The sequence below is a fragment of the Lemur catta genome, chromosome 2, assembly GCF_020740605.2.
Source record: "Lemur catta isolate mLemCat1 chromosome 2, mLemCat1.pri, whole genome shotgun sequence".
Classification (NCBI taxonomy): Eukaryota; Metazoa; Chordata; class Mammalia; order Primates; family Lemuridae; genus Lemur; species Lemur catta.
In genome coordinates this window covers 139,357,393-139,382,191 of record NC_059129.1, presented here as the reverse complement: position 1 = coordinate 139,382,191, position 24,799 = coordinate 139,357,393, and the positions used below count along the sequence as shown (strand labels likewise).

Here is a 24,799-nt window from a genome sequence, read left to right as displayed (position 1 = left end):
GACGCTTGCCACCATGCCTGGCTAATTTTTTGTTTCTATTTTTAGTAGAGACAGGTCTTACTCTTGCTCAGGCTGGTCTTGAACTCCTGACCTCAAGCGATCTTCCCACCTTTGCCTCCTAGAGTGCTAGAATTATAGGTGTGAGCCACCAAGCCCGGCCAACAATGTTTTGAGTGGGTGTTAAAATATGTGACATTAAAATACACAGTAACTATACCATGCAAGTGTTGAAGTGCTCCAAGGTTGTTGCATTATTTAGGAGGAAGGTAAAAACAATGATTAACACTAGACTTTGAGGATTTAATGATACATGTAATTTCTAAGATAACCAATAAAAGTACAAAAATAGTGGGTAATGACTCACAAACTAGGAAAGCTTAAAAAGGGGAATGATAAAAACGCAAAAGGTGGCACAAATGGAGGGAAAGAAAAAGCACAAAATGGCATGGGAAATTAAAACCCAAAGATAGCAATGGTCACATTAAATGTAAATGAGCTAAATGTTGCAGTTAAAAGATATGTATGTCAGGCTGGATAAGAGAGAACACCAACTGTATGCTGTTTATAAGAGACACATCTGCAGCATGAGGGGGTTCAGAAAGGCTCACAATTAAAAAGATGGAAGAAGACACATCATGCAAATACCAGAAGACAGGCGGTGTAGCTGTATCAGACAAAACATACTTTTGGGCAGCAAGAATTATTAGAGAAAGGGTCAATTCATAGTGATGAAAGAATAAATTCGCTAGGAAAATGGTAAACTTTAATTGTGTATGAATGTGAGTACACGGCCTCTAATTATATAATGCAAAAATGGAGAAAACTACAAAAAGACACCACAGTATATTTTAACACACATCTCTTGGTATTGATAAAGCAAGCAAACCAGAAAAAAAGAAAATGTAAGATTTGAACTACCCGATTTCTACGTTTTCAGAATTGACCCACTGGAATATTCAGAGCACTGTACTATAGCCAAGAAATAGAGAATACACATTCTTTTCAAATGTGATCATATGGGCAAATGAACTAAGTATCCATATTAAAAAAAATGAATGGTGAAATAAAGCCAAAGAAAATAGAAGGAAGAAATTTAAAAAGAACATAAATCAATGAAATAAAAAAAATAGTCTCAACAAAACTAGAAGTTGGTTATTTGAAAAGACTAATAAAATTGATAAACCTCAAGTGAGAGCAATCAGGCAGAAAAGGCACAAATTAGCAATATTAGGGATACATACATGAATACTTACAGGCAAATATTATTAAATTTTAAATGAAATAGAAAATTCCAAGGAAAATACAGTTTACCCAACTTGCCCTCGAAGTAGAAAACATGACTAGTCAGTCCTCTATTAAAAAATAGAATCAGTGATTTAAAAATCTCACAAGGAAACCATAGTCCCAGTTAACTTTACTGGTGAGTGCTGCCAAAATAGTTTCAATATTGTCAAATTGTACCAGTTAATAGAAAAAAGAGTGTACTGCCTAACTCATTTTACGATGTCAACAAAACTTTGATACCAAACTGTATATAGACAATATAAAAAAAGGGAAAATTACAGGCCATTCTCACTTATGAACATAGTTGCAGAAACCCAAAGGAAAAATACTGACAAACTAAATCCAGCAATGTTTAAAAGGATAATGTAATCTCTTCAGATTACATTTATACCCAGAATGCAAGGTTGCTTAGCATTGGAAAATTGAGCAATGTAATTCACCACATTAACAACAGGCAGGAGGAAAAGCCATAATCATTTCAATATGTGCAAAAATATCTTTGATAAAATTTAACCATTCATGCAAAAGATAAATTTAGCAAACCAGGAGGAGAATTTCCTTAATTTAATAAAGGATATCTAAAAAAATTATCATACTTAATGTTAAAAGTATTAACACTTTCCCTTTGAAAACAAGAGTAACACAAGAATGCCTACAATCAGCATTTTTACCATTGTACTAAATGTCCTAGCTAGCTCTGAAAAGGCAAGAAAAGACACAACAAAGAACAAGGATGAGAAAGAAGAAGCAAAATTCATTGTTTGCAGATGATATGATTATCTACATAGAAAATACAAAAGAATCAAATCATGTTTTATCAATTCTGAGACATGTTTTAAAATATTTTAACATGTCTGTAATTGGGCTCCATCTCACAATAGATGGTGAGTCATAATTTAGCTGGAAACTTTCTTAAAAATAATGGTATAGCTGGGAATGGTGACACACACATATAGTTCCACCTGTAGTCGGGAGGCTGAGGTGGAAGGATAGTTCAAGCCCAGGAATTTGAGACCATAGTGAGAACCTGCTAAAAAAAAAAATTTTTTTTTAATGGTATATGAATGGTGTATCTGTTAATGGATGGTATATTAGGTATATTAAAATATAGTAAAATTGTTACAGTTTTATGAGAGTTTGGTAAGTTTGCTGATGCAGTCAATATACAAAAAATTTTTCTATATTTAAGTATACCAGCAAGAAATAGCAAATTAATTTTAAATAAGAATTATTATTATTTTTTTTTTAGACAAAGTCTTGCTTTGTTGCCCGGGCTAGAGTGAGTGCCGTGGCATCAGCCTAGCTCACAGCAACCTCAAACTCCTGGGCTTAAGCGATCCTACTGCCTCAGCCTCCCAAGTAGCTGGGACTACAGGCATGCGCCACCATGCCCGGCTAATTATTTCCTATATATATTTCCATTTTTTAGTAAAGACGGGGTCTCACTATTGCTCAGGCTGGTCTCAAACTCCTGACCTCGAGCGATCCACCCGCCTCGGCCTCCCAGAGTGCTAGGATTACAGGCGTGAGCCACCGCACCCGGCCTAAATAAGAATTATTGTTAGAAATAATCATGGTATTAAGGTCATGAAAGATGATGTTATTTAGAGATACATATTGAAAATATTTCAAGAGTCAAACAGGATAGCAGAATTACTTTAAAATAGCTCAGCAAAAGAAAAAATATAAAGCAAATCTAGCAAAATGTTAATTGCTCTCAAATCTATGTTTTAAAATTTTTATAACAAGTTAAAAACTTTGGGAAACATCAGTGAAGACCTTAAATGGAGAAATATGCCATGTTCTTGAAGACTCTTGAAGATTATAAAGAAATCTTTTCTATTCCAATGCAGTCCCAGTCAAAAACAGTCAAAAATTCCAGTAAGTCTTTAAAAATGGAACTTGATGAATTGATTCAAAAATTTATGTGAAAATGCAGAGTCAAGAATAGCCAAGATCCTTTTTTTTTTTTTTTTGAGAGAAATCTCCATCTGTCACCCTGGCACCCCAGATAGAGTACAGTGGCGTGACTGTAGCTTACTGCAACCTCCAACTCCTGGGCTCACGCGATCCTCCTTTCTCAGCCTCCCAAGTAGCTGGGACTACAGGTGTCGCCACCATGCCCAGTTACTTTTTTCTATTTTTGGTAGAGATGAGGTCTTGCCCTTGGCTCATACTGATCTCAAACTCCTGACCTCAAGTGATCCTCCTGCCTCAAGATACTCTTAAAGGAAAATATGGTGGGAGGGCTTGTTCTACCAGATATCAAAGTTAAATGAAATAAGACCAGTGCTCTGTTGGCATAGTGATAGGTAGACCAATGGCACAGAACACAGAGCCCAGAGTTCGGAATTCTGAACAGCCGTATGAGGAAGTCAGGGAAATCTCTCCCCCAGAGAGATAGCTATTCAACTGGTCAAAATTAGCAAAAGCAATCATTCAGAGTCTGTAGAAATTAAACAAAAGGCTTACAACAAATCGTAAAGCATTTATTCAACAAAAATCTAAGGAATCTTGGTAGGGATAGTGGGAGGCCATCACACTGGCGCTCGAACTAGAGCCTTCACTCATCCCACAGATCTGCCTTGCAGAAAGACCTATTCCAGTGGGGTGTCGCAGAACTGACACATCAAATCAACCAATCTTTCTCTCTCTCTCTCATGTACACACACACAAAATTTGTATGCTATGACTAAAAAAATTATTTCATATTGACGAAATCAGCTTCAAAAATCAGTCCTGCACATGGCCACAAAGCAAACCACCTTAATATTAAATAAATTTAAAAAACAAGATGTTTTCCTTCCTTCCTCCCTCCTCTTCTCCTACCCCCCTGCTTTTTTTTTTTTTTTTTTTTGAGACAGTCTTGCTCTGTCGCCTGGGTTAGATAAGAGCAATGGTTTGTTATTTAATAAATGGTACTAGTATAACTATCCCTCAGGAAGAAGGCGTTGGACTCCTACTTCCTATCAATTATGAACTATGTTCCAGATGCTTTGAAGAGTTGCTACTGGCCCAGGCAAAGCCTATAATCTTAGCCACTTTACCACACAGATTTATTTAGATATTTCTACTACCAACTACTTCTATTAATCCACAGAATAAAATTATGAACTGTCATTTAAGGTTCTGTGAAATTATCTTTCCCCATCAGCAAACATCCTTTCTATGTATATAAATCAACTTTGTTACTTTTCAAATTCTTAATCCTTCTGCACTGCAAAAGACAATGTCAAGAGAATGAGAGGACAAGCCACAGATTGGGAAAAAACATTTGCAAAAGACATCTGATAAAGGACTGTTATCCAAAATGTACAAAGAACTCTTAAAACCCAACAATAAGACAATGAACAACCCAATTAAAAACTGGGCCAAAGATCTAAACAGATACCTCACCCAAGAAGATATATAGATGGCAAACAAGCATATGAAAACATGTTGAATATGTCATTAGGGAATTTCAAATTAAAACAAGATACCACTACCTACCTATTAGAATGGCCAAAATCCAAAAACACTGACACCACCAAATGCTGGCAAGAATGTGGAGCAACAGGAACTCTCTCATTCATTGCTGGTGGGAATGCAAAACGGTATGGTCACTGTGGAAAACAGTTTGACAGTTTTTTATAAAACTAAATATATTCTTACTGTATGATCCAGCAATCACACTGCTTGGTATTTACCCAAGTGAACTGAAAATTTATGTCCACACAAAAACCTGCACATTGATGTTTATAGCAGCTTTGTTTATAATTGCCCAAACTTGGAGGCAACCAAGATGTTCTTCAGTAGATGAGTGGCTAAACTGTGGTACATCCAGACAATGGAATACTATAGCTACCAACTGTGAAAAGACATGGAGGAAACTTAAATGCCTATTACTAAGTGAAAGAAGCCAATCTAAAAAGGTTACATACTGTACAATTCCAACTCTGTGACATTCTGGAAAGGGCAAAACCACGGAGACAGTAAAAAGGTAAGTGGCTGCCAGGGATTGGGGGATGAGGGAGGGAGGAACACGTGGAGCACAGAGGATTTCTAGGGCAGTGAAACTCTTCTGGATGATACTACCATGGTAGATACGTGTCACTCATGATACATTTGTCCAAACCCATAGAATGTACACCACCAAGAGGCAACGCTAACGTAAACTATGGACAATGATGTATCAATGTAGGTTCATCAATTGTTAACAAATGTACCACTGGCGGGGGGACGTCGATAGTGGAGGAGGCTATGCCTGTGTGAGGGCCAGGGTAGATGGGAACGCTTCTGCTCAATTTTGCTATGAACCTAAAACTGCTCTAAAAATAAAATTAACTTTAAAAAATTAAAAAATAGTTAAGAATTCTTAAAACTCTTCTCTCAAATCTTCCCTGTAGCGGGTTAACTGTTAACAATTATTCTCATTCGTACCCTCATTATCTCATTGCGATTCAGGCGAACAAGACAAGCCCCTGTGAGAATGAGGTTTAAACTCATCCCCCCTACTACTTTGGAAAGGAAGGTTCTGCAACTGGCAGTTTTCTTCCTCCCCAAGTCCCAGTGCTGTGAATTCAATACAGTACTCCCTACTGGTCAGGAAGGACTAGCCATATTTACTATTTGGAGCATATCAACATATTATTCCAGAATATCATCAGAGAACATTTATGACCAATATTTTGTGCATTAGTTAGCTTAGAACAAACCTAGACAGAACCTGGAGTGTTTACTCTTTTCTCCTGCCTCAATGCAGTAATGTACTCAAACTACGCTAGCATTTGAAGCTTTTATACGTTTGCTATAAGATCCCACTGAAAATGAATTCTAACCTCTCAAGTCTTAATAGATAATGTAGCATAAAGTTATTATATATGTTAGGACTATGATCCCTGCTAGCAAGATTCAAGTCAAATTCTTAACCAACTGGTTACTTTTCTACTTTCTCAACTTAATTTGATGGTTAAAAATGTGAACCAAAAGAAAAACTCAGAGGAATAACTAGTAATTGCATGTGCTCTACAACAGAGGCTAGCCAAAGATATTCCACGGTTGTCTTCATAGCTGAAAAGAAATAAGCCCAATTAGGAAAAAAAAAAAAAAAAGGCAAAAACATTTAATAGGTATTATGTACAACTTCAGTACAAATCACTTCAAAAAATATTACAGGGTTTTTATTAATCCCTAGTCCCCCAATAAATAATTTTTGCAGCTTTCCTTCCCATGCAAAAATGACTTCATTATAAAGTAAATGTTTTACTGCATGACTTTGTATATACTTACATGCACATCAGGGAGAATATTATTAAGTGTCTTGAACTTGAGCTTTAAACTTTTATAGCAATTGCTTGGGCAGATGTCCTAATTTCAGTCACTTACTGGAAACAAACTTAAAAAATCAACAAGAAGATGGAGAAGATTGTGTTGTACCAGGGAATTTAACTGGGATCACAGAGACAATGTTGAGTTGGAAAGTACTGTACCTAACATACTCCACAGTGAACTGTATCATGTCAGAGGACGGTAGTAAAAAGATAAACAAGGTCACAAGAAGTCCTGTATAGTAGCATCAAAGACAGACTAAAAATAAAAAAAAACACAGAATGAAATCTCCACGATGGCAGCTGCCCATTGTCAAGATTATTTAACCAACTCTGCTGCTAACATGAGAAACCTACCAAGTAGTAAGCATTGATCTGAAAAACAAATAAGGCAATTTAATGTCCTTTTTTTTTTTCTTTTTTGTAAGAGAACTCTGGTGTGAGAACTCTGAGTATTACCAACTCAAAATCTAGTCTATATTGTTCACCAAATTTGAACACCCATGATCAAATAATATTTGTTAAATTTTTTTTTGAGACAGCATCTCTCACTCTGTCGCCTAGGCTAGAGTGCAGTGGCCTCATCATAGCTCACTGCAACCTCGAACTTCTGGGCTCAAGTGATCCTCCTGTCTCAGCCTCCCAGGGAGCTGGAACTACAGGTGTGCACCACCACACCCAGCTAATTTTTCTATTTTCATTAGAGATGGGGTCTCACTATTGCTCAGGCCGGTCTAGATCTCCTGACCCCAAGGGATCCTCCTGCCTCAGCCTCCCAGAGTGCTAGGATTATAGGCGTGAGCCACTGTGCCATGCCTCTTTGTTCAATTCTTAATGTGAAACTACTCATAATTTTCTTGTCACCCACCTCAAGTCAACACAATTCTCTGTGTTAATACTTACTGTCACACTCTTAGGAGCTACTTGTGTGATAACAGAAATTCTGTTTTCTGTACCATTTATTTGCTACCTAGAACAACGAAGAAATCTAAAAATTAGGCCTAGTCCCAGCATTGTAAGCAACCTGAGTGGAACTTACTTATCTCCTGCTTTTCTGATTGGTTGTTACATATATCTGCTTTCAAATTCACCTCTTTTTTGGGGGAAAAGAGGTCATAGGGAAAAGAGCATTTGAATGAAGAATTCTGCAAATGTGCATCCTGGCAAATCACTTAACTTCTCCAGGAAGTTCACCTTGCTTTCTTTCCCTGACTCTTTCGAGGATTATGTTGTTTACTTCTTGTGTTTGTTAGAGGTAAAAAGTTGTATAAAGTACTTAAGTGCCACTGAAAGCATCCTGATCACCTAAATACTGTCATTTATGACTGGTCAACCATGCATATTATCTGTTTAGTTCTGTGGGTCACTGATTCCTTTTTCTTTAGTCAGTTTTCAGATGAAAGATACACCTAGTTTTGTTTTTGAGTCCCAGATTTAAGTAATCTGCAGTATGTTTTGATAGTATCAGTGAAAACTAATTCTGAAATCCCAGAGGTCTCATTGGTGACGAGAGAGTGGTCTATCCCAGGCAAGATGATCCTTACCCTCCTAACCTCAGCATTTAGGACAGAAATTCCCCAGTGAAGGATAACATGTATCACTTCTGTCCGTTCTCTGACATGAAAGACTCCTGAAATGGTAGGTGGTACAATGAGATCTTACTAGTGAACTTATTAGCAAAAATATGATATCTGCTCCAAATGGATTCTAGACCTTATAATACTACTTTTAAAATATAAAACAGTATGGTAATGTCTTTTTCAATTATTGAATAGGTGAGAAGTGGTGCTGGAAACATGCAGGAAACTTACATAAGCAAAAAAAAAAATAAACCGAACAATCACATAGACAAGCAAACCCAGAAATGCTTCCCTGGGGGTTCTTGTATACAGGGACACGTGGTACTTTCCTTCCTGAAGCTCCAGCCAGGCAGACCAGGCTACAACCGACATTCTTCATATTACAACAATGAGAATCAATGCCATGTGCCAGCACGTGTTTTCACGCTTTGTGCTTTTTTAGGTATAGAATATAATGGGGAAAAGAATCCTTGAAGTTTCATTTAATAAGGACTTGATGGTAGATAAAAATTGGTTTAAGTAGCACATCATGGGCATAGGACTGTGGCAATTGACAGGGCATGCAACGTCTAAGACTCAGCACAGGAGTCTTCAGCTGGTTTAAGCTGAGGTTAAGCTACTGGTATATACTTTAGAATCTAAACTCTACGACACCAACTCCCACGGATTCACACATAATCAAGGCTAACATACATGTACATACTTAAACACAGGGCTCATGGGAATGTATAGTCTAGTGGTTTGGTTGACCTATTTGCTGCTTCCATCCCTGATTTTTTTTTACCTTAAGTGGGCCAGGACAGCTACTAATGGTCCCACTTCCCTTTTAATGTAATCCTTATTTTATGCATCAACCTTCAAGTGGATCACCAAAAAATTATTTCAAATCTACAAAATACAAATAAAACAAAAAGTCCCCACCACACACACACACAAATCAAACAATCATTTACAGTTCAATGGGAGAGAACTTCTTGAGCTCCATCAGTTAGATTTCCTTTCTTAAAATCCACACACTGAATTTAAAAGGACTTTCCTGTTCCCCTAAGAGGAAGTGTAAGATGTATAAGTCTTGAATAAAACATATTTTGGTGGCTGAATAATAATCTTATTGAATAAGAGACATAATTTTTGTAAACTACACAAGAGTGACAGATGCACAAACGTTTTTTCAATGTGCCTTTAAATAGAGGTCTCTTTTGACCCGGCCAAGTAATGCCTGTAGGGAGAAGGTACACATTCTACAAAAGAGTGGCCTTCTCAGTAGCTCAGTCATGTTTCTGCCAGTGGGTCAAACACCTGCAACACCGTCCTCTTGTCTTTGTCACTGATTGTCATCCAGTGACTGAAGTTTTTTTGCTCACGGTCTGGTGGCAGCTCCACCTTGGCAGCTGAAGCACTGACTTGCGCTGGGTCTGTGTGTGCCTTGTCGGGGCTCCTGGTCCCCGAGTCCAAAGGGTCAGAGCTCTTGGAGAGCCAGGCATTATTCAAGAGTTTAGGATGGTGGAGAAGGCTCCAGAAGGGATCCTGATAATCCCCAAGAAGGGAGGCTGTCTCTGACTTCAGCACTTTGGTGCCATCAGTTTCAGGGCTTGTAGCAGGTGAAGTGCCAAGAAACTCCACTGGTGGAAAGAGAGTGCCCACGTCAGCCTGGGGTCCAGAGGGACAGCCGCCGCTGCCACCACCACTGCTGCAAGTGAGACCCTGGAGAAGCTGGCTGTTGCTCTGCAGGACCTGCAGGTGGAAGGCTGCGGGGGCTGACTTCTTCCTCCTCGGGGGGACCTTGGGCACAAGAGATGGAGCCTCCGGAGATGGTAGCACGGTGGCTCCTGCCACAGGAGGGGCTTCATCTGGTGCAGGCTTCCCGCTGTCTGGCCTCCTCTCTGCGCCTTTCCCAGGCTGAGATGTTCTTGGTTTGGGAACAGGAGGGACTAGAGGGACTGTGGCTACAAGAGGGGTTTCAAGGCTTGTCTCCGGGGGCCCAACTGTAAAACGGACAGTCTGCGGCTCAAATTGTTCATCCGGTGACAGGGGCTGAGAAAAGGCAAGACCAAGAGAGTAACTAAGGAGCCAACACTTGGGAAGTTGGGAATCAGAGAACACTCAGTGGTCAGCAGGGAACAGAGATGAGGCTAGGCTGACATTCTAGCAAATTCCAGATTTGAGAATGTCTGGGATGCTGAAATGCGACCAGGTAAGAAAAAGCAGGAGAAACACACACATTGATCAGGGCATACCAGCATGTCCAACAAAAGATGACTGGGAGGTTTAAAACCAGGGCCACAGTGAAGAATTTGAGACAAAGTTTTCTTTGTTACTTTAGGAAATGGGGTTATGCTCTTCCCTTATGAAGAGCAAACCTCTTTGAAAAACATTCTTTGAGATGCAGCTTGGCCTGATAATTATACAGTCTGTACCATGCTAGGGTGAAGTAACATGGTACAGCATTAAGCTAATTGAAGCACTAATGGGTATACTTTCTCCTTAAATCTTTTGTATTTAAATACAGAAGAATAGAAAATTTTATGCAGGGACTTCACTTCCTTGGTTATGATTCAAATCTAACACAGGAAAACCCCAAACAACTGCAGTGCAAAGTGAAGCTTTTGTATAGAAATGGCTATCAGTAGAGTAGTTAAGCACTGGCATTTCAGTATTTCTTTTGGTTCTTTAGAAAACAACTAAAAAAATAATCCCTTCTCCAACAGCCTTTTACTCTAACTTCTATGTGGCAGGCTGGACAAATAAATCCATTTCTGCTCCTGGCTTTTAAAAGAAAAGACAAGACAAAACAGACAGTCCCCGACCTAGCATCATTTGACTTAATGATTCTTCAACTTTAAGAGGGTGCAAATGCAATACATGTTCAGTACAAAAGCATACTTCAAATTTTGATCTTTTCTTATTATTATAAAATAGGCTTTGTGTTAGATGCTTTTGTCCACCTGTAGCCTAAGGTACGTGTCTGAGCACATTTGGGGTAGGCTAGGCTAAGCTATGGTGTTCAGTAAGTTCGGTGGATCAAATGCATTTTCAACTTAACGATATTTTCAGCTTACGACAGGCTTATTGGGATGTAAGTCGAGGAGCATCTGAACGGGATGAGGAGGGAAAGGTCCATTTTGTAAAAGGCATGGCAGATGGACAGATGGCAATGGCCCACAGTGGGACAGAAGAGCAACCCAGAAAACACGAGGCCAGCTCCGTCGGGAGCGAGGGGCCGAGGCAACCGCCCACGCTCCCGGGCGGGCAAGCAGCAGCCACTCTATGAGCAGACAGGGATTACCGAGGGTCCGCTACTACCACCGAGATCAAACGGAAGATCCAGATGTTTCTATAGGTGCCAGTCTTTGGGCTGCCACTGTCCTTACAAACTCATGTCTTTGCAGCAGTAAGCAAGGCCGAGAAGCTTGAGAGCGAGAGCAAAAGACGATCTGCAAGAAAAGTGGCGAGGAAAAGCTGCGCAACCTCCAGCAGCCTGAGGCCGCGTGCCGGCCTGTCAAGACTGCTCAGGCGGGAGTCGGTTATTGTTTTCCTAAAGCCAATAAAACCTGCACATGTGAAACCGTGTGCACACGACAGACCACACACAAATGGGCAATACTGGAACACGTGGGGAAATGCATCCCACATTCCCTCTGGGCACTCAGAACATTTAGGAAGTGTGCTACCTCCAAGCTGTTCTTGTTACAGTGAGAATCTGCGGAAAGACAGCGAGCTCCTGTTGTGCTGCTCAGCCAGAGCTGAGACACAGCAGGGATGTGCGGGACAGAGGGGCTGTCAAGCCTTCCCTCAAAGATGCAGCCGTGTCTGGTACCGCCATGTGTACGCAGAGACCAGGCACCTGGATTTTGTCTGTGAGATGTCTTTGTTCTTATCTAACAAGACATCCCAGCAACTTAGCAGTAAGAGGCTATGCGACCAGGTTTTACCTTTCCTGTCCTTCTCAAGGTTGGCTTCTTGATGGCGGGAACTCTGGGTGGGGGCCGCCGGGGCAGGAGTGGGGGGACCTGCAGAGTCTCCGACTTGGCCACCCCTGCTGTGGGCTCTGGTGCGGAGGATCCCTTGTCCCTCAAGGCCATGGCATTTAGGGCTGCTTCTGGGGCGCCTGCAACGCAAAATCACATGGCTGAAATGTAAAGGATGAGGCGCTCCAGTGCGTGACTTACTCTTTAGACAATCTCCATCCTGAGGATAATTAACCAATGCAATGGATTTCCTTTTTTCTAGAAAATCTTTAAGGAGTGTCAGGATCGACTAGCTAGTTTGGCCCCAGCTTCTCCTGCTCGCCATGGGGTGGTGATCTAGGGCCCATGGGTGGTCTGGGTGGGGGCCAGGGGGGCCCCGAGATCGCAGGCAAACCTTTCTCAGTGGAGATGATCCAAAATGCATCAAACTCTGACTGGGCCCACAACCAAGAAAATGTTAAGTTGGGACTGCGGGTAGATTTCAAACCTGTACTAACATCTGTATCTCCAGAACTTTTTTTTTAAGAAACAGTTTTATTGAGATATAATTCCATGCCATGAGATTCACCAATTTTAAGGTACCATTAGTGTTTTTTGGCATATTTACAAAGTTGTGTAACTATCACCACTATCTAATTCCAGAACATTTTCATTACTCCAAAAAGAAACCCTATCCCATTATCAGTAACTTTCTGACTCTATGGACATTTCATAAAAATAGGATCATATAATATGTGGCCTTTTATATTTTCTTGGTTTCACTTAGGATGTTTTCAAGGTTCACCCAGATGCAGCATGTATCTGCACTGTGTTCTTTTTATTGTTAGAGCTGAGCCTCCATTGTGTGATATACCCAATTTTGTTCATCTATCCATTTATCAGTTGATGGACACGTGGGTTGTTACATCCATAGTTTTAGTTATTTTTGTTTAATTAAAAAAAGAAACCATTTGTGGCAGTATTATCCTCCAACAGTGTTTCTTAACCTCTTAACTCGTGCCCACCTTAAATACTATTGGCGAATTACAAAGAAGTTAATGCACTGGCTAAAAGCAAATTAGATACCTTTGATTGCATATATCCTTTCAAAGGGCATGATTTCCCCTCAGCCCTTGGAACAAAGTCAAAACCCATTAGCTACCAGTGATTTTGAATGAATGATTTTAAATGAAGGTGGTTAACACAGGTTACGAGAAGAACAAAACACCAGCAGGCAGTGTGGTGAAGAGCTTCCTCCCTGCCTGACAGTAAAGAATTTATTCACACTTGCCAGCGATTTCAAAGGTAGATTTTGTGCCTGAAATAAGGGCACACGCCTTAACTGCCTCTTTTTTACAGAGCTGGCATAATGACCTAGTGCCTGATGCATTAACCTTTTTTAAAATTCATTTTTGTTTATTTCAGTCTGTCTCTTAAATGTTGCCTAAGAATCCCAGGATTATTTTTATATATTTACTGAATTTTGAATATACAATTTTAAACAGACAATAAATCTTAGCAATTATATAAAATGTTGCTAAAGGGTACTTTCATTTAATACTGCCTCCAGAAAAATGAAAAAAAAAATTTATTTTCTTTCCTAGACCACTTTGAGGGGAAGATGAAAAGGAGAACCGCTGTTTCTCCTTAGCCACGGAGAAGAGCCCCAGAGAGACCTACCTCCTTTGGCTTCCAGCAGACACCGAATCGCTGCTTCTGCCTCCTGAGCGTTGGTGGTTTTGATCTGCTTCACGTTATAAGGCTTACTTATTCCAGTCCTGGCTTTGGGCTTGCGGACAGAATCAGGGGGAGAGGTGAATTAGCACGGCAAGGGATCAGCCTCGCATGCACATCCGCTACCTGCTGGTCCGTGCCGAGTGTGGAGCTTACAGAGCCCTCTCAACGGTGAGAAAACAAACTCCAATCTACCCAGCCGCCCTCCACCCTCCTTCCCCCAGGGGCACTCGCCTCCCGGGGGAGGACTGCCATGGTGCTGAGAACCCATGGCCCCCGTCTCCCACACCGGGCGGTTACACGTTTCCGTATGTGGACAAACCGTCCATGTCAATAACCAGGTAAAAGCCAGAAGGCAGAAGCAGAGGCCACTCCTTCCACGGTCTGGCTGAGTTATAAAAACACCCTTCAGATACACGTTTCCTTAAAAGTGCTTTTTCTACCTCTTCACCCAGTGTCTGGGTTGTCTTTGACAATCCCCCTTCGTTCCCGTAACTACTGGCGTCGAGTCAACCCCTCCACCTGCCGTGGCTGCTTGAGCACCGGCCAGGCCCAGCTCTCCAGCCTTTCGAGTGGCATTGTGGGGCACAGCAGCTGTCACCCAGCACCGGCTTCCTGGCCCACCCTCTATTCCACTAACCTCCACCTACACTCTGAACCCACAGCTCATGGAACTCTCTGGAACCCTAACCCTTCACCTCCACAACTCTATATGACTGTTACTCTTTCTCGTGTTCCCCTACTTTGTAACTTAGGTTGTACCACTCTTTTTAGTTTCTTCTCTCAACCAGCTTTATGCCAGCACCATCATCATCTTCTCTAGATGACCGACCTGAATTTCTCCTACCGACCGCTGCTCTGTGCACCAAGGGCAAAGGCAAGAATCGGAAGGGAGAGACACAGATGGGTGTAGAACTAGCAGCCCCCCCTTGCAGAGCTGGGCATTTTTTGTCATCAAAAGTGATTTTCTCTGGAACACTCTGTACAATCATCTAAAAGCCCTAGAAAGGACCTGCTACTAAGAGTTATGGGGTCTGGGGACAAGGTGGTGGATAGGTAGAGAGTTAAAGAGACATAAAACTATTTATTCACTGAAAAGAGGTGATCCTGCACCGTCCGGGGACAAGCCCTCGGGGTTGGAAGGCCACCTGTTGGACTCTGCGCTGAACATGGAAGGACTCACCGGTTGCTGCAGTGCTCCCGGCAGGAGTTTCGCCGTCTGCAGAATGGAATACTGCCCGTGGGTGCCGGAGGAGATGGACGCATCGGAAGCCGACTTTTTCACCAGCAAACCGGCTGCAAAAACCAACGAGAGCAGAATCTCAGTGAAGCCACGACTTCCCCGCCAGGGCGAGGAGGCCGAGCGGGCCAGGCCGGAGGTGCCGGGCAGGTGGCAGGTGTGGGAGGCGGGTGGGTGGGCGCCCACCGGGCAGGGCCCCCAAGGATCCAGGAGCTTCTGCAATTATCTCACGGCTCTGCCTAGTCATGCGTGTGCTCCAGAGAAGCATTATTTGAATCCAATTTTAATCTAATCTAATATAAAAACCAACTGATTTTTAAATGGTTTAAAACATTAGTATTATTAGGATGAAAATTTTAAAACATTTTGTGGGGAAAAATAAAAACTAAAAAAAAAAAAATCCCAAAGCAGGGGAACAAATTATGTTAAATTATACTTGCAGCCATGTTATACTTGCATCATTTTAGAACATTTAATGACACAGAAAATATGACACAATAAATGAAAGACTACTAAGCAAAACGGACATCAAGTTCATAAAAAAGTAAAAATTTTGTGTAGCTATAGATATATCTAACTGGAAAAGGGCTAGACGTCCTTTGGTTAACAACTATTATCTGTAGGTAATCAAGTGAATTTTCAAATTTCATTCTTCATTATAGTTCTCTATTTTTGTAAAATGTCCACAATAATACATGATTTATAAATTCTATTTTTATGTTTACTTTTTATTTTATTTTTTTCTGAGTATAAGCTCAGAAAAGCAAAAATATGCTTAAAAAGTCTCGTGCTTCTGGCTTGCCACAGATCACTACTGTACACAAGCCACGATGAACCCGATTCTGAACGTGGCGGCTTAGGCAAATCTAAGTCTGACGGTCACATTTGTTGTTGGGGAGAAGTAAACCATAGTAGTAACATGGAAGCTGGTCTGAAGCACATCATGAGTTTATTTTCAGGTTATTAAGCAAAGTCTGATGGGCTGAGCATTGTCTGCAGAGCAAGAAGAAAACCACGATGCCGTGGCAGCCACGCTGGGGAAGAGCTTGTTCTCCGAGTCCGAGGAACGTTGATAAACAAGAATCCTCGGATCACAGAGGGTGACCCAGGTCACCTTCATGTTAGGAAACTGGGATTACTAGATCCTAATAAGCAGAGGGTGGGCTGGGCGGTCCCCGAGGAGGGACGTGCCTGACTCTGCAAAGCTAGACAAGCCCCTCCAGCGCTGCGGCCCCCGTCCCATTCCACGAGGCCCCAGCTGAGAGCAGCCAGCAGAAGCGCAGTCACTGGAGAACAGCTTTGGAAGGAATCGTGTCATTTGCCATGAAAAGCACAAGGATCTCCAACACCAAACACGTCCTGGATTTAAGACAGAAAGGCGCCCGTGGGGGAGAAGCGCTGTGGGGACTCAGAGGCTGGGAGAAGTAGATTTGGAGCCAGGTGTTCGGCAGCAGGAAACAGGCAACTGTTCCCAGCAGGCATCGGGGAAGCCGAAAGCAAGCAGAGTCTTACTTGGAGGGGGGGGGTCTCTGCGGTGGGTGAGGAGGCCGAGGCCTATTGGGGACCGACAGAGACCTGCTTGGAGAACGGTGGCGGAAATCCCCAACTGCTTCCAGCTCCTGCTTTAACTCCACCAGGTCCGCGTCATCTGGAGGACATGGTGGGTCGTGAGGAAGACGGTCTTTTCTAAACACGCGTGTCAGACCGGGGTCTGCGCACACAAGCTGACTGTGGCAGTGGACCCGCCGCAGGGCAGCTCAAGGCTCTGCGGAAACAGCCCCCTTCCTGCTGGCGAGGGCAGGGAGAGGCCCCCAACGCCTGCTTGGAGCGTTCGATAAACCATCAACAAGGTTTATTTTCCAGACATGAGAGACACTCAATACTTTACAGCGAGGTGCGTTTCCTTGTGAAACAATCAAAAAGCCACACAGAGGAGAGAGACGCTGAAAACCAGAGCCCCGAGTTCACCCAACCGTGGAGAGACAAGTTTTTAATTCCTTACTTTAAGACATGTCAGCTGTGTTGGAAGCTGAGAATATTCTCCCTTCTCTGGCAGCAGGGCAGCCTGGCATCCATGACAAGCTCCTAGGGGTGAGTATCCTGCCCAAATCCCAAATCCCGTAAGCCCACTGCCGTGTTCACAGGTGTGAGCCGTCCTCACTCGCCCTGCACGTGTCTTCTAAGAAGCTGACAGGGGCCCGAGGAGGCGCGTGCTCCTGTTCTATTTCACGTAAACTTGGGACTTCTCTCGCACACCACAGCGCGGGCCTGCGTTTCACTTTGACTCAGACACTCCACCCTCACATCCAACAGCTCCGTCTCGGGTATCTTTGAGGCTGGCTCTGGGCAGAAGCAGTACTTCTCCTTCTAAAGGGAATGGCTGAACACCCACAGCATCGAGGACTGTCCTCTTGATGCCCGCCAGGTGGCAAGGCCACCCACATCACCCCATATTGCTCTATTAGTTTCTTCATGCACAGAAGGCATTTGTGCTCACACCTGCCCTGGCTGCAGAGGCAGCTTGAATGACAGCCACCCCTGGAGAAAAGGGCCACCTGTTCTCTGAAGAGCACATCCCCTCAGTCACTTCAACCCCAGGGCAGGAGCCTTCTGCACAAGCAACTTGCAAAACCACACCCCCATGCTTCTGCATTGGGCAGTAGCCCCCAAACCTGGCTTGTGTCCAAACCACCTGGGAGCGTCATGAAATGCCAGATCTGCAGGGTCCCACCCTGCCCCTGCCAAATCCAAATCTCCATTTCTGAGCTCAGTAATCTGTGGCTTGGCACGGGCAAGCGATCCATCAGTCTGGGGACTGTTATACAGACAAAGGGGCGTGGGGGTCTTTGAACCCTCCCTGGGAAACACCTTAATTCACTTTCAGCCCTATTCTCCATTCTCAGCCGTAGCTCAAGGGTCCCAACACATGGCTAAGCTCCTACACCTGCTGGTTAGAACTGTCCTCTGACTGGGGACACGCTGGGCTGGCAGCTGGAGGCATTCTTGGCTGTGGATGGGACAGCGTCTGCATAGCTGATGCTGAAATACGAACTACCCCACTTGCCAGCCATGTAACTCTAGTGGGTTTTAAAACTTACTGCAAAGAGTTACTGTACCATTTAATCTTGGGGTGTGCAGTTCCATCCGTATGACCTTTCAGGCCCTCTTGAGTGCAAAATGATAGAACGATGTGAGTGAATAATGACTGTATAACAATATAATATTATATGAATATAACAACATACCAGCAACTCAGGTCACAGACATTGAATATGTCTCTGATGGGATTGAATCAGAAAAGTTTTGGGGGAAAAAAAATCACAAATATAAAACCAGTTTGGAACCGTGGACATTTGAATATACAGAGGAAACAGGAATCATCTTGAATCTGGTATGTATTAGGGGTACAAGTTGTAAAAAATAAAGTAACTAGAGGACATCAGTGTGTGGCAGCTAGACACGTCCCCACAGCTCAGGCCCCACCCCTCGCTGCGCCTCCCCCGCTCAGGCCTGTCCTGGGACCCGCATTCTTGGCTGCTGAGGGAAAGAGGAGCCTGCTCTGAGTGCATCCCATGCCAGAGGCTGCTGAGAAAATGAGGCTGCGCTACCTTTGTACGTGGGACGCTGCTGCTTTTTGGTGAGTGCAGGCGACGTGCGGGGAGGAGCCACTGCCGTGGAGCCAGGGGCACCAGGAAGGTCGTCTCCCCCCAGTTCGCCGTCTGAGACCACAGGCTGGCCGAAGTCATCCACCAAGTAGTCTTCGTCCTCTTCAAAAATATCCCCTGGGAGAAGGACACAAACCACAATCAGAAGGTAAATGACTAGGGCAGAGGGTACAACCTTCCTGCCAGGACACCGCCCCGCGCCCTAGGCCTCAGCAGGACGGGCCCCTCCTCCACTCACGCCCCAGCCCTGACATCCTCAAAACTGATGCTTAAGGCCGGGCGCGGTGGCTCACGCCTGTAATCCTAGCACTCTGGGAGGCCGAGGCGGGTGGATCGCTCGAGGTCAGGAGTTCGAGACCAGCCTGAGCAAGAGTGAGACCCCCCCGTCTCTACTAAAAATAGAAAGAAATTATCTGGACAACTAAAAATATATAGAGAAAAAATTAGCCGGGCATGGTGGCGCATGTCTGTAGTCCCAGCTACTCGGGAGGCTGAAGCAGGAGGATCACTTGAGCCCAGGAGTTTGAGGTTGCTGTGAGCTAGGCTGATGCCACGGCACTCACTCTAGCCTGGGCCACAGAGCGAGACTCTGTCTCGAAACAAAACAAAACAAAAAACTGATGCTTATAATTAAGTTCAGCCGTCTCCGGGTCCCACGTACCACTGTGGGCTTCTTCCCCACATGGACACCGCCCGCCCCATCACACGGATGGCACGCCCGCACTTGCGACATCCTCTGTAACCTCTGCAAGCCAGGCTTCCAGAGCAGACCCGTAAAACCTCACGCCTGCTGCTGGGAGAACCGCTTGCCTGCCCTCCCGCAGGGTCACTAACCTTCTGACTCATAGTCCAGACTCGTGAAGTCAAAGTTTTCCTCCAGCAAACGGGAGTTGGCGGTGGGAGACACGGGGGCCATGCTGTCCCGTTTCTGAATGATCTCCTCACGCAGGCCTTTCAGCCAGTCCTTTGTCTTTGGTCGAATCTTCACGGCTCTGCCTTTCACCTGTGAGGGCAGCGTGGCAGCCACAGGTAAATACAGAAGTCGCGACAACTCCATCTGGTCACGCAGTGTTTCTCACTCAAACCCACGTACCCAAAGCAAGGCCAGTCTTCTTGTTTAGTGAGAAAAATAGAAGGTCCAGACCCCACGCGGGCTCAGCATGGCTCTCACATGTGTGGCCTAACGTTGAACTACCGTGTCCAGCTTCCCATTCGGAGCAAGTTTAAAACCAGGATATCATCAAAATAGAAGCTACCTATGAGCTGCATATTCCAAAATACACGTTCCAAAGAGAAAGAATGGCACACTCTCCCACACGGGGGTGTGAGCGAGGACACACCAAGTGACTCAGGGGGAACTACACTCTAAAACTTGCTCTTTCCCCCCAGTTCTGCAAGTAGTGAGGGCTGGACACGGGGCAGCTCAGAACCAGAATGAAGCATGCAAGCTCCTTCCCGCACGTGGTGCCTGCACAGGGGCACAGGCGGGGCACAGGCCAGGGCAAGAGGAGAGGGGAAGGCACGACCTGTGAAAGTGGGATGGATCCGACCCCATCCCATGGCGCGGCCAAGCACGACATACCTTCATGCCGTCCACATCCAGGACGCTGAGAGCCGAGTGACTGTCTGCAAAAGTCACCAGCATCTGCCCGTGGTTGATCCTGGAATGAACGAGGTTTGCCTAGTCAGTGCCAAGCACGACTCGGCAGCTCTCACGGATCCTCACTGACACCCCTGCCCTCCCCCCCAGAACCCGCGGCAGGGGGCAGTGGTTACCTGACGAGGACAATTGTTCCATAATTCCCCAGTGTCTGCATGAGTTCGGTACGCAGGTCCTCAGGAAACTCGTTTTTCTCTTCTGAGGTTGGCGACTGAAGGTTTACTACGACGGTGGCATCCAGGGGGCCCTGGGAAGAGGACACTTCCTGGAAAACCCTCTCTCGAGCACCTGCATCGACTTCTTGTACTTCCACCTCCACGATGGCCAGCACGGGTCTGCGTCAGAAGGGGAGAGGACGGCAGTGAGCCCGGGACCCCGAGCACACACCCCCAGCCTCGGGGCCCCGGGGCTCTGCTGCAAACTGTCCACATCGGCCACCTGAGGGGGTGGCCGCCAGCAGTGAATCGGCAGGTGACTGCAGGCTGGCAGCCTTGTCCTAGCGTTTTAGTCTTTTTCTTTCTCCAATATTAGTATTACCTTGGCTTTGTTACCTAAGGATGGTTTGAGGGAAGAAAAATACTGCAGAGCACTAAAGATGTAACCCAGGACTTGAAAAATAACCAGCCATCAGCACAGATCTTTCACGTGGTCATCCCTGGCACTGGCGAGGTGTGGGGAAGGGGCGTTCTCACTCTGCCAGGGCTTCAAGCTCTTCACACGACTATTTGGCAATTTGAATTAAGAGTCTCAAAAACGTTCATCTCTTTTCACTAGTGCTCTCACTTCTAGCACTTTATTCTAAGGAACTGATCAGAAATCCAGATAAAGATTTGTATGCAAGGTCGACCATTTACAACATTGCTGATGCGATGGGAAAAAGAGAAATGATCTAATTGTTCTGTAATGGGGAAGCAGTTATGATACATCAATATAATAATATGCTATGCAATCATTAAGAATAATGTAGAAATCTATTTGATACACACAGGAAAACAGTTTAGCAGGAAATAATGTGATCATCATAAATAATGTTGATATACAGATGGGTGTTACTCTATAAAAATTTAGAAAATCCTATATTATGAAGATTAACCTTATTGAAAGCATTTACAATACAATATTAACTGGAAATAAAAAATAATATACAATAATATCCAATATGGTGGCAGCCTTTAAAACTAGATAATACTGTAAAAATTAAGATATGATGGGGTGATAATATTAATAGTATCCTGCCCAAAATTTATATTACTATTGTTAGATAATTTTTTTTTTTGCATCAGGAAAAAAGCTAGCTAAGAAACTCTGACACAGGGACATGCATTAAGGTGAGTGATTTTTATTTTTTATTTAACTAAATTAATTTTCAGACAGGGTCTTGCTGTCACCCAGGCTACAGTGCAGTGGCATCATCATAGCTCACTGCAACCTCAAACTCCTGGGGCTCAAACGATCCTCTTGGCTCAGCCTCCTGAGTAGCTGGGACTACAGGCATGTGCCAACATGCCCAGCCAATTAAAAAAAATTTTTTTTTAGAGATGGGGTCTTGCTATGTTGCTCAGGCTGGTCTTGAACACCTGGGCTCAGGCAATCCTTCCGCCTCAGCCTCCCAAAGCGCTGTGATTACAGGCTGTGAGCTACTGCACCTGGCTATAAGTGATTTTTAAAAACTTCTTTTAGCAGAAGCACTTTTGTGAGGAGCCCCATGTTAGATGAAGTGGCACATCTCTGGGTAAAAGCAGGAGTGCATGGCGAGTGGCTTCATTCACCCAGTGACAAGAAGGAATGAACTACCAAGTCACGCGTCCACCCAGGGGAATCTCCAGAGACCTATGCTGGGGGGAAGCCAGTCCCAAGACTCTGATTCCGTTTGTACAACATTCTTGAAATGACAAAATCATAGGCCAGGAGGAAAGCCGGGTGGGGGCTGGGGTGAGGAGGGAGGGGGTCGGGGAATGAACAGGGTTACAAAAGGGCACCAGAGGGAGGCCTGGGGGACGGGGCGCTTGAACTAGAGACTCAAAGGGTGTCACCATCGGGGAAACTGGGCGGAGGGCAGGCAAGTTTAATTTAAACAATATTACTGCAGTAGGTAAAAAAGCAAATGCTAAAACAGTTCACATAATATCCTCCTCATCCTTTTATACGAATTTTACATCTGTGAGCATGTGTGCCTCTATCGCACCTGGAAAATACAGCAGAAAGACACATAAACCACTGCGGGACATAGTCTCGGGGTAGGCGCGTGAATGCTTCGTTTGTGTATATTTTTCCCTAATTATCAATAATCAAGATGTTCTACTTCTGTAATTAGGAAAGCAATACACGTCTCAAGTGCCTGTCACACCAGGGCGTCCAGGTCTGCGGCTCCACAGTCCTCCCCAGCCGCTCCAGTGCTCCTCCACCTCCCCCCCAGTTCCTCCTGTCTCACAGCCCCAGCTCCACTGACGCTCCACCGACCAGCTCCAGCGGCTCCACGCTGTCTATGCAGACCCAATACGTCTCACCACCTGGACCCACAGCCACCCTGGGCCAAAGCCACCGCTGTGCCCTCACTTGGTCACTGCAGTCGTCCACTCCTTAGCTCGGAGCAGGGAGCTGGGGGCTTCTGACCGCCTCTCCGGGCTCCCCGGAGTCTGGTTTCTTGCTCGTCTCACCCCTGCGCCTTCCCCCCTCTCTCTGCTCCAGCCTCTACCCTCTCCGGGCCCCACCCCGACCGCCCGCCCTCAGACCGCACGCGGCTCGCGGCTCACACTCTCATTTCCGTCAGCTCCCGGCTCCGAGGTCACCCATCTGAGAGGCCTTCCCTGGACAGCGGGTAGAAAGCAGCCCAACCCTGGCCTGCCGCAACTCTGCTTTCATTGACAGCACTTATGTTTGCTTAGTGTCTGTCTGTCCTCTCTAGAAAATTCCATGAGAACACGGTTTCATCTGCTTTGTTCACCGCTTGCCCCCGGTGCCAGCAGCAGGGCCTGACATATAAGGACCCCCAGTAAATACGGGTTAACAAATGAAGGTTTCTAAATACACTCATTGCACTAGCAAATCTTAACACCGCACATCTGAAAATTCCCCAAGATTCATTAGACTGGCAACAATAGGCATCTAAAGGATGTACAAGGATCTAGAGCTTTAGACCTACTGGCTAACCGACTGTTCACGGCTCTTGTTCTTAATTTCTTCCCTTGTAAAAGTTGAAACGGACATGATAGTTTTGGCAGCAGCCGTGGGAAGACCAAACTCATCCTTATTCACACCATCAAACACCAACTTCTACTGTCTGTTAAAGGACGTTCTGAAGATGAGTCCCCTTGCAGCAGCCCTAGCGCACATCCTGGTGCACACCCCAGGCTGGCTGCCCCTCGCCCGCCATCCCCTGCTGCCTGTGGCTTCCTTCCCATCCTCAACTCATGATGCCTGAAGCCAAACTAGCAGCACGGAACATTTAAAAGTCTGAATCCAAGATTTAAAAACCCTATAGGGTTTGCAATAATAAAATATCGGGGAAAAAATCATCAGTAGCTGAATGGGTAAATTCCGTGGATCTGTTCAGTGGAATGCTGGACAGCAGGGGCAGATGAATGAACCGGTCTATAACATCCACAGGATTGTACCTTGAAAATGTTAAGTGACAGAAAATTGCGCAACAAAAGCATTTAAGAAAATTTTAAAAGCCACAAAATACGATAGAGGTTGTATCTTTGAAATTTTCATAAATGTCATGTATGATACAGAGCAATGACAAATGCTAACAGTTATTTATCCTTGGGGGCGGGTACACGAATATTAATATTTGGTGTATCATTCGTTATTCTTTAGTGTGTTGTGCACACACACACAAATTCTACGGGACAGCATGCCGGTTCCCTGTGGAGAGGAGGAGACGCTGGCTTCCCCGGCAAAGGAGAAAGTGTCCTTGGAGCCAGGACCTCACCTGTGATCAGACGCTTGTAGCTCCGCGCGGCCGTAATACCTGAGGGCGCCAGGGGACCAGGTGTGTCTGACTTTAGTGTCAACATCTAGATCGTTGTTTAGAAGGCTGAGTTCTCCAGCTACTCATGGAGTTTCCACATGCAACAAATCACAACACACAGGAATGCGATTACGGAACTTGCACGACAGAGATCCGTATCACAACCCACCTCTCGGCTCAGGCTCATCCGCTTTACCCCCTTGAACTTGAAACCAGGCTTCGGCTGCTGTGGGCCTGGGGTTAACTGTTCGAAACAGTAGTGACCATGGCCCCCTACAACTCTCCCCAGCGTGGGGACTGTGGGACCCACACACTGCAGCTGCGGGTCTCTGCCCGGGGCCCAGGGCTTCCAGGACAGCTGCAGACGCCTCTGAGTGCTTGGGGCCATGCGGGCTCACAAACCGCTCTGA

General features: G+C 44.7%; 1 protein-coding gene across 1 annotated transcript in view; it reads right to left on the bottom strand.

The window, feature by feature from the left end:
- Positions 1–9,262: 9,262 nt before the first annotated feature.
- SYNJ2 (synaptojanin 2) overlaps positions 9,263–24,799 on the bottom strand; it is an 82,890-nt gene continuing 67,353 nt past the window's right edge. Inside the window, 10 exon segments of the mRNA XM_045544636.1 lie at positions 9,263–10,204; positions 12,103–12,278; positions 13,798–13,906; positions 15,035–15,147; positions 16,605–16,739; positions 18,700–18,873; positions 19,591–19,759; positions 20,339–20,417; positions 20,533–20,751; positions 24,351–24,468. Coding sequence (XP_045400592.1) covers positions 9,443–10,204; positions 12,103–12,278; positions 13,798–13,906; positions 15,035–15,147; positions 16,605–16,739; positions 18,700–18,873; positions 19,591–19,759; positions 20,339–20,417; positions 20,533–20,751; positions 24,351–24,468 — 2,054 coding nt within the window. The 3' untranslated portion in view covers positions 9,263–9,442.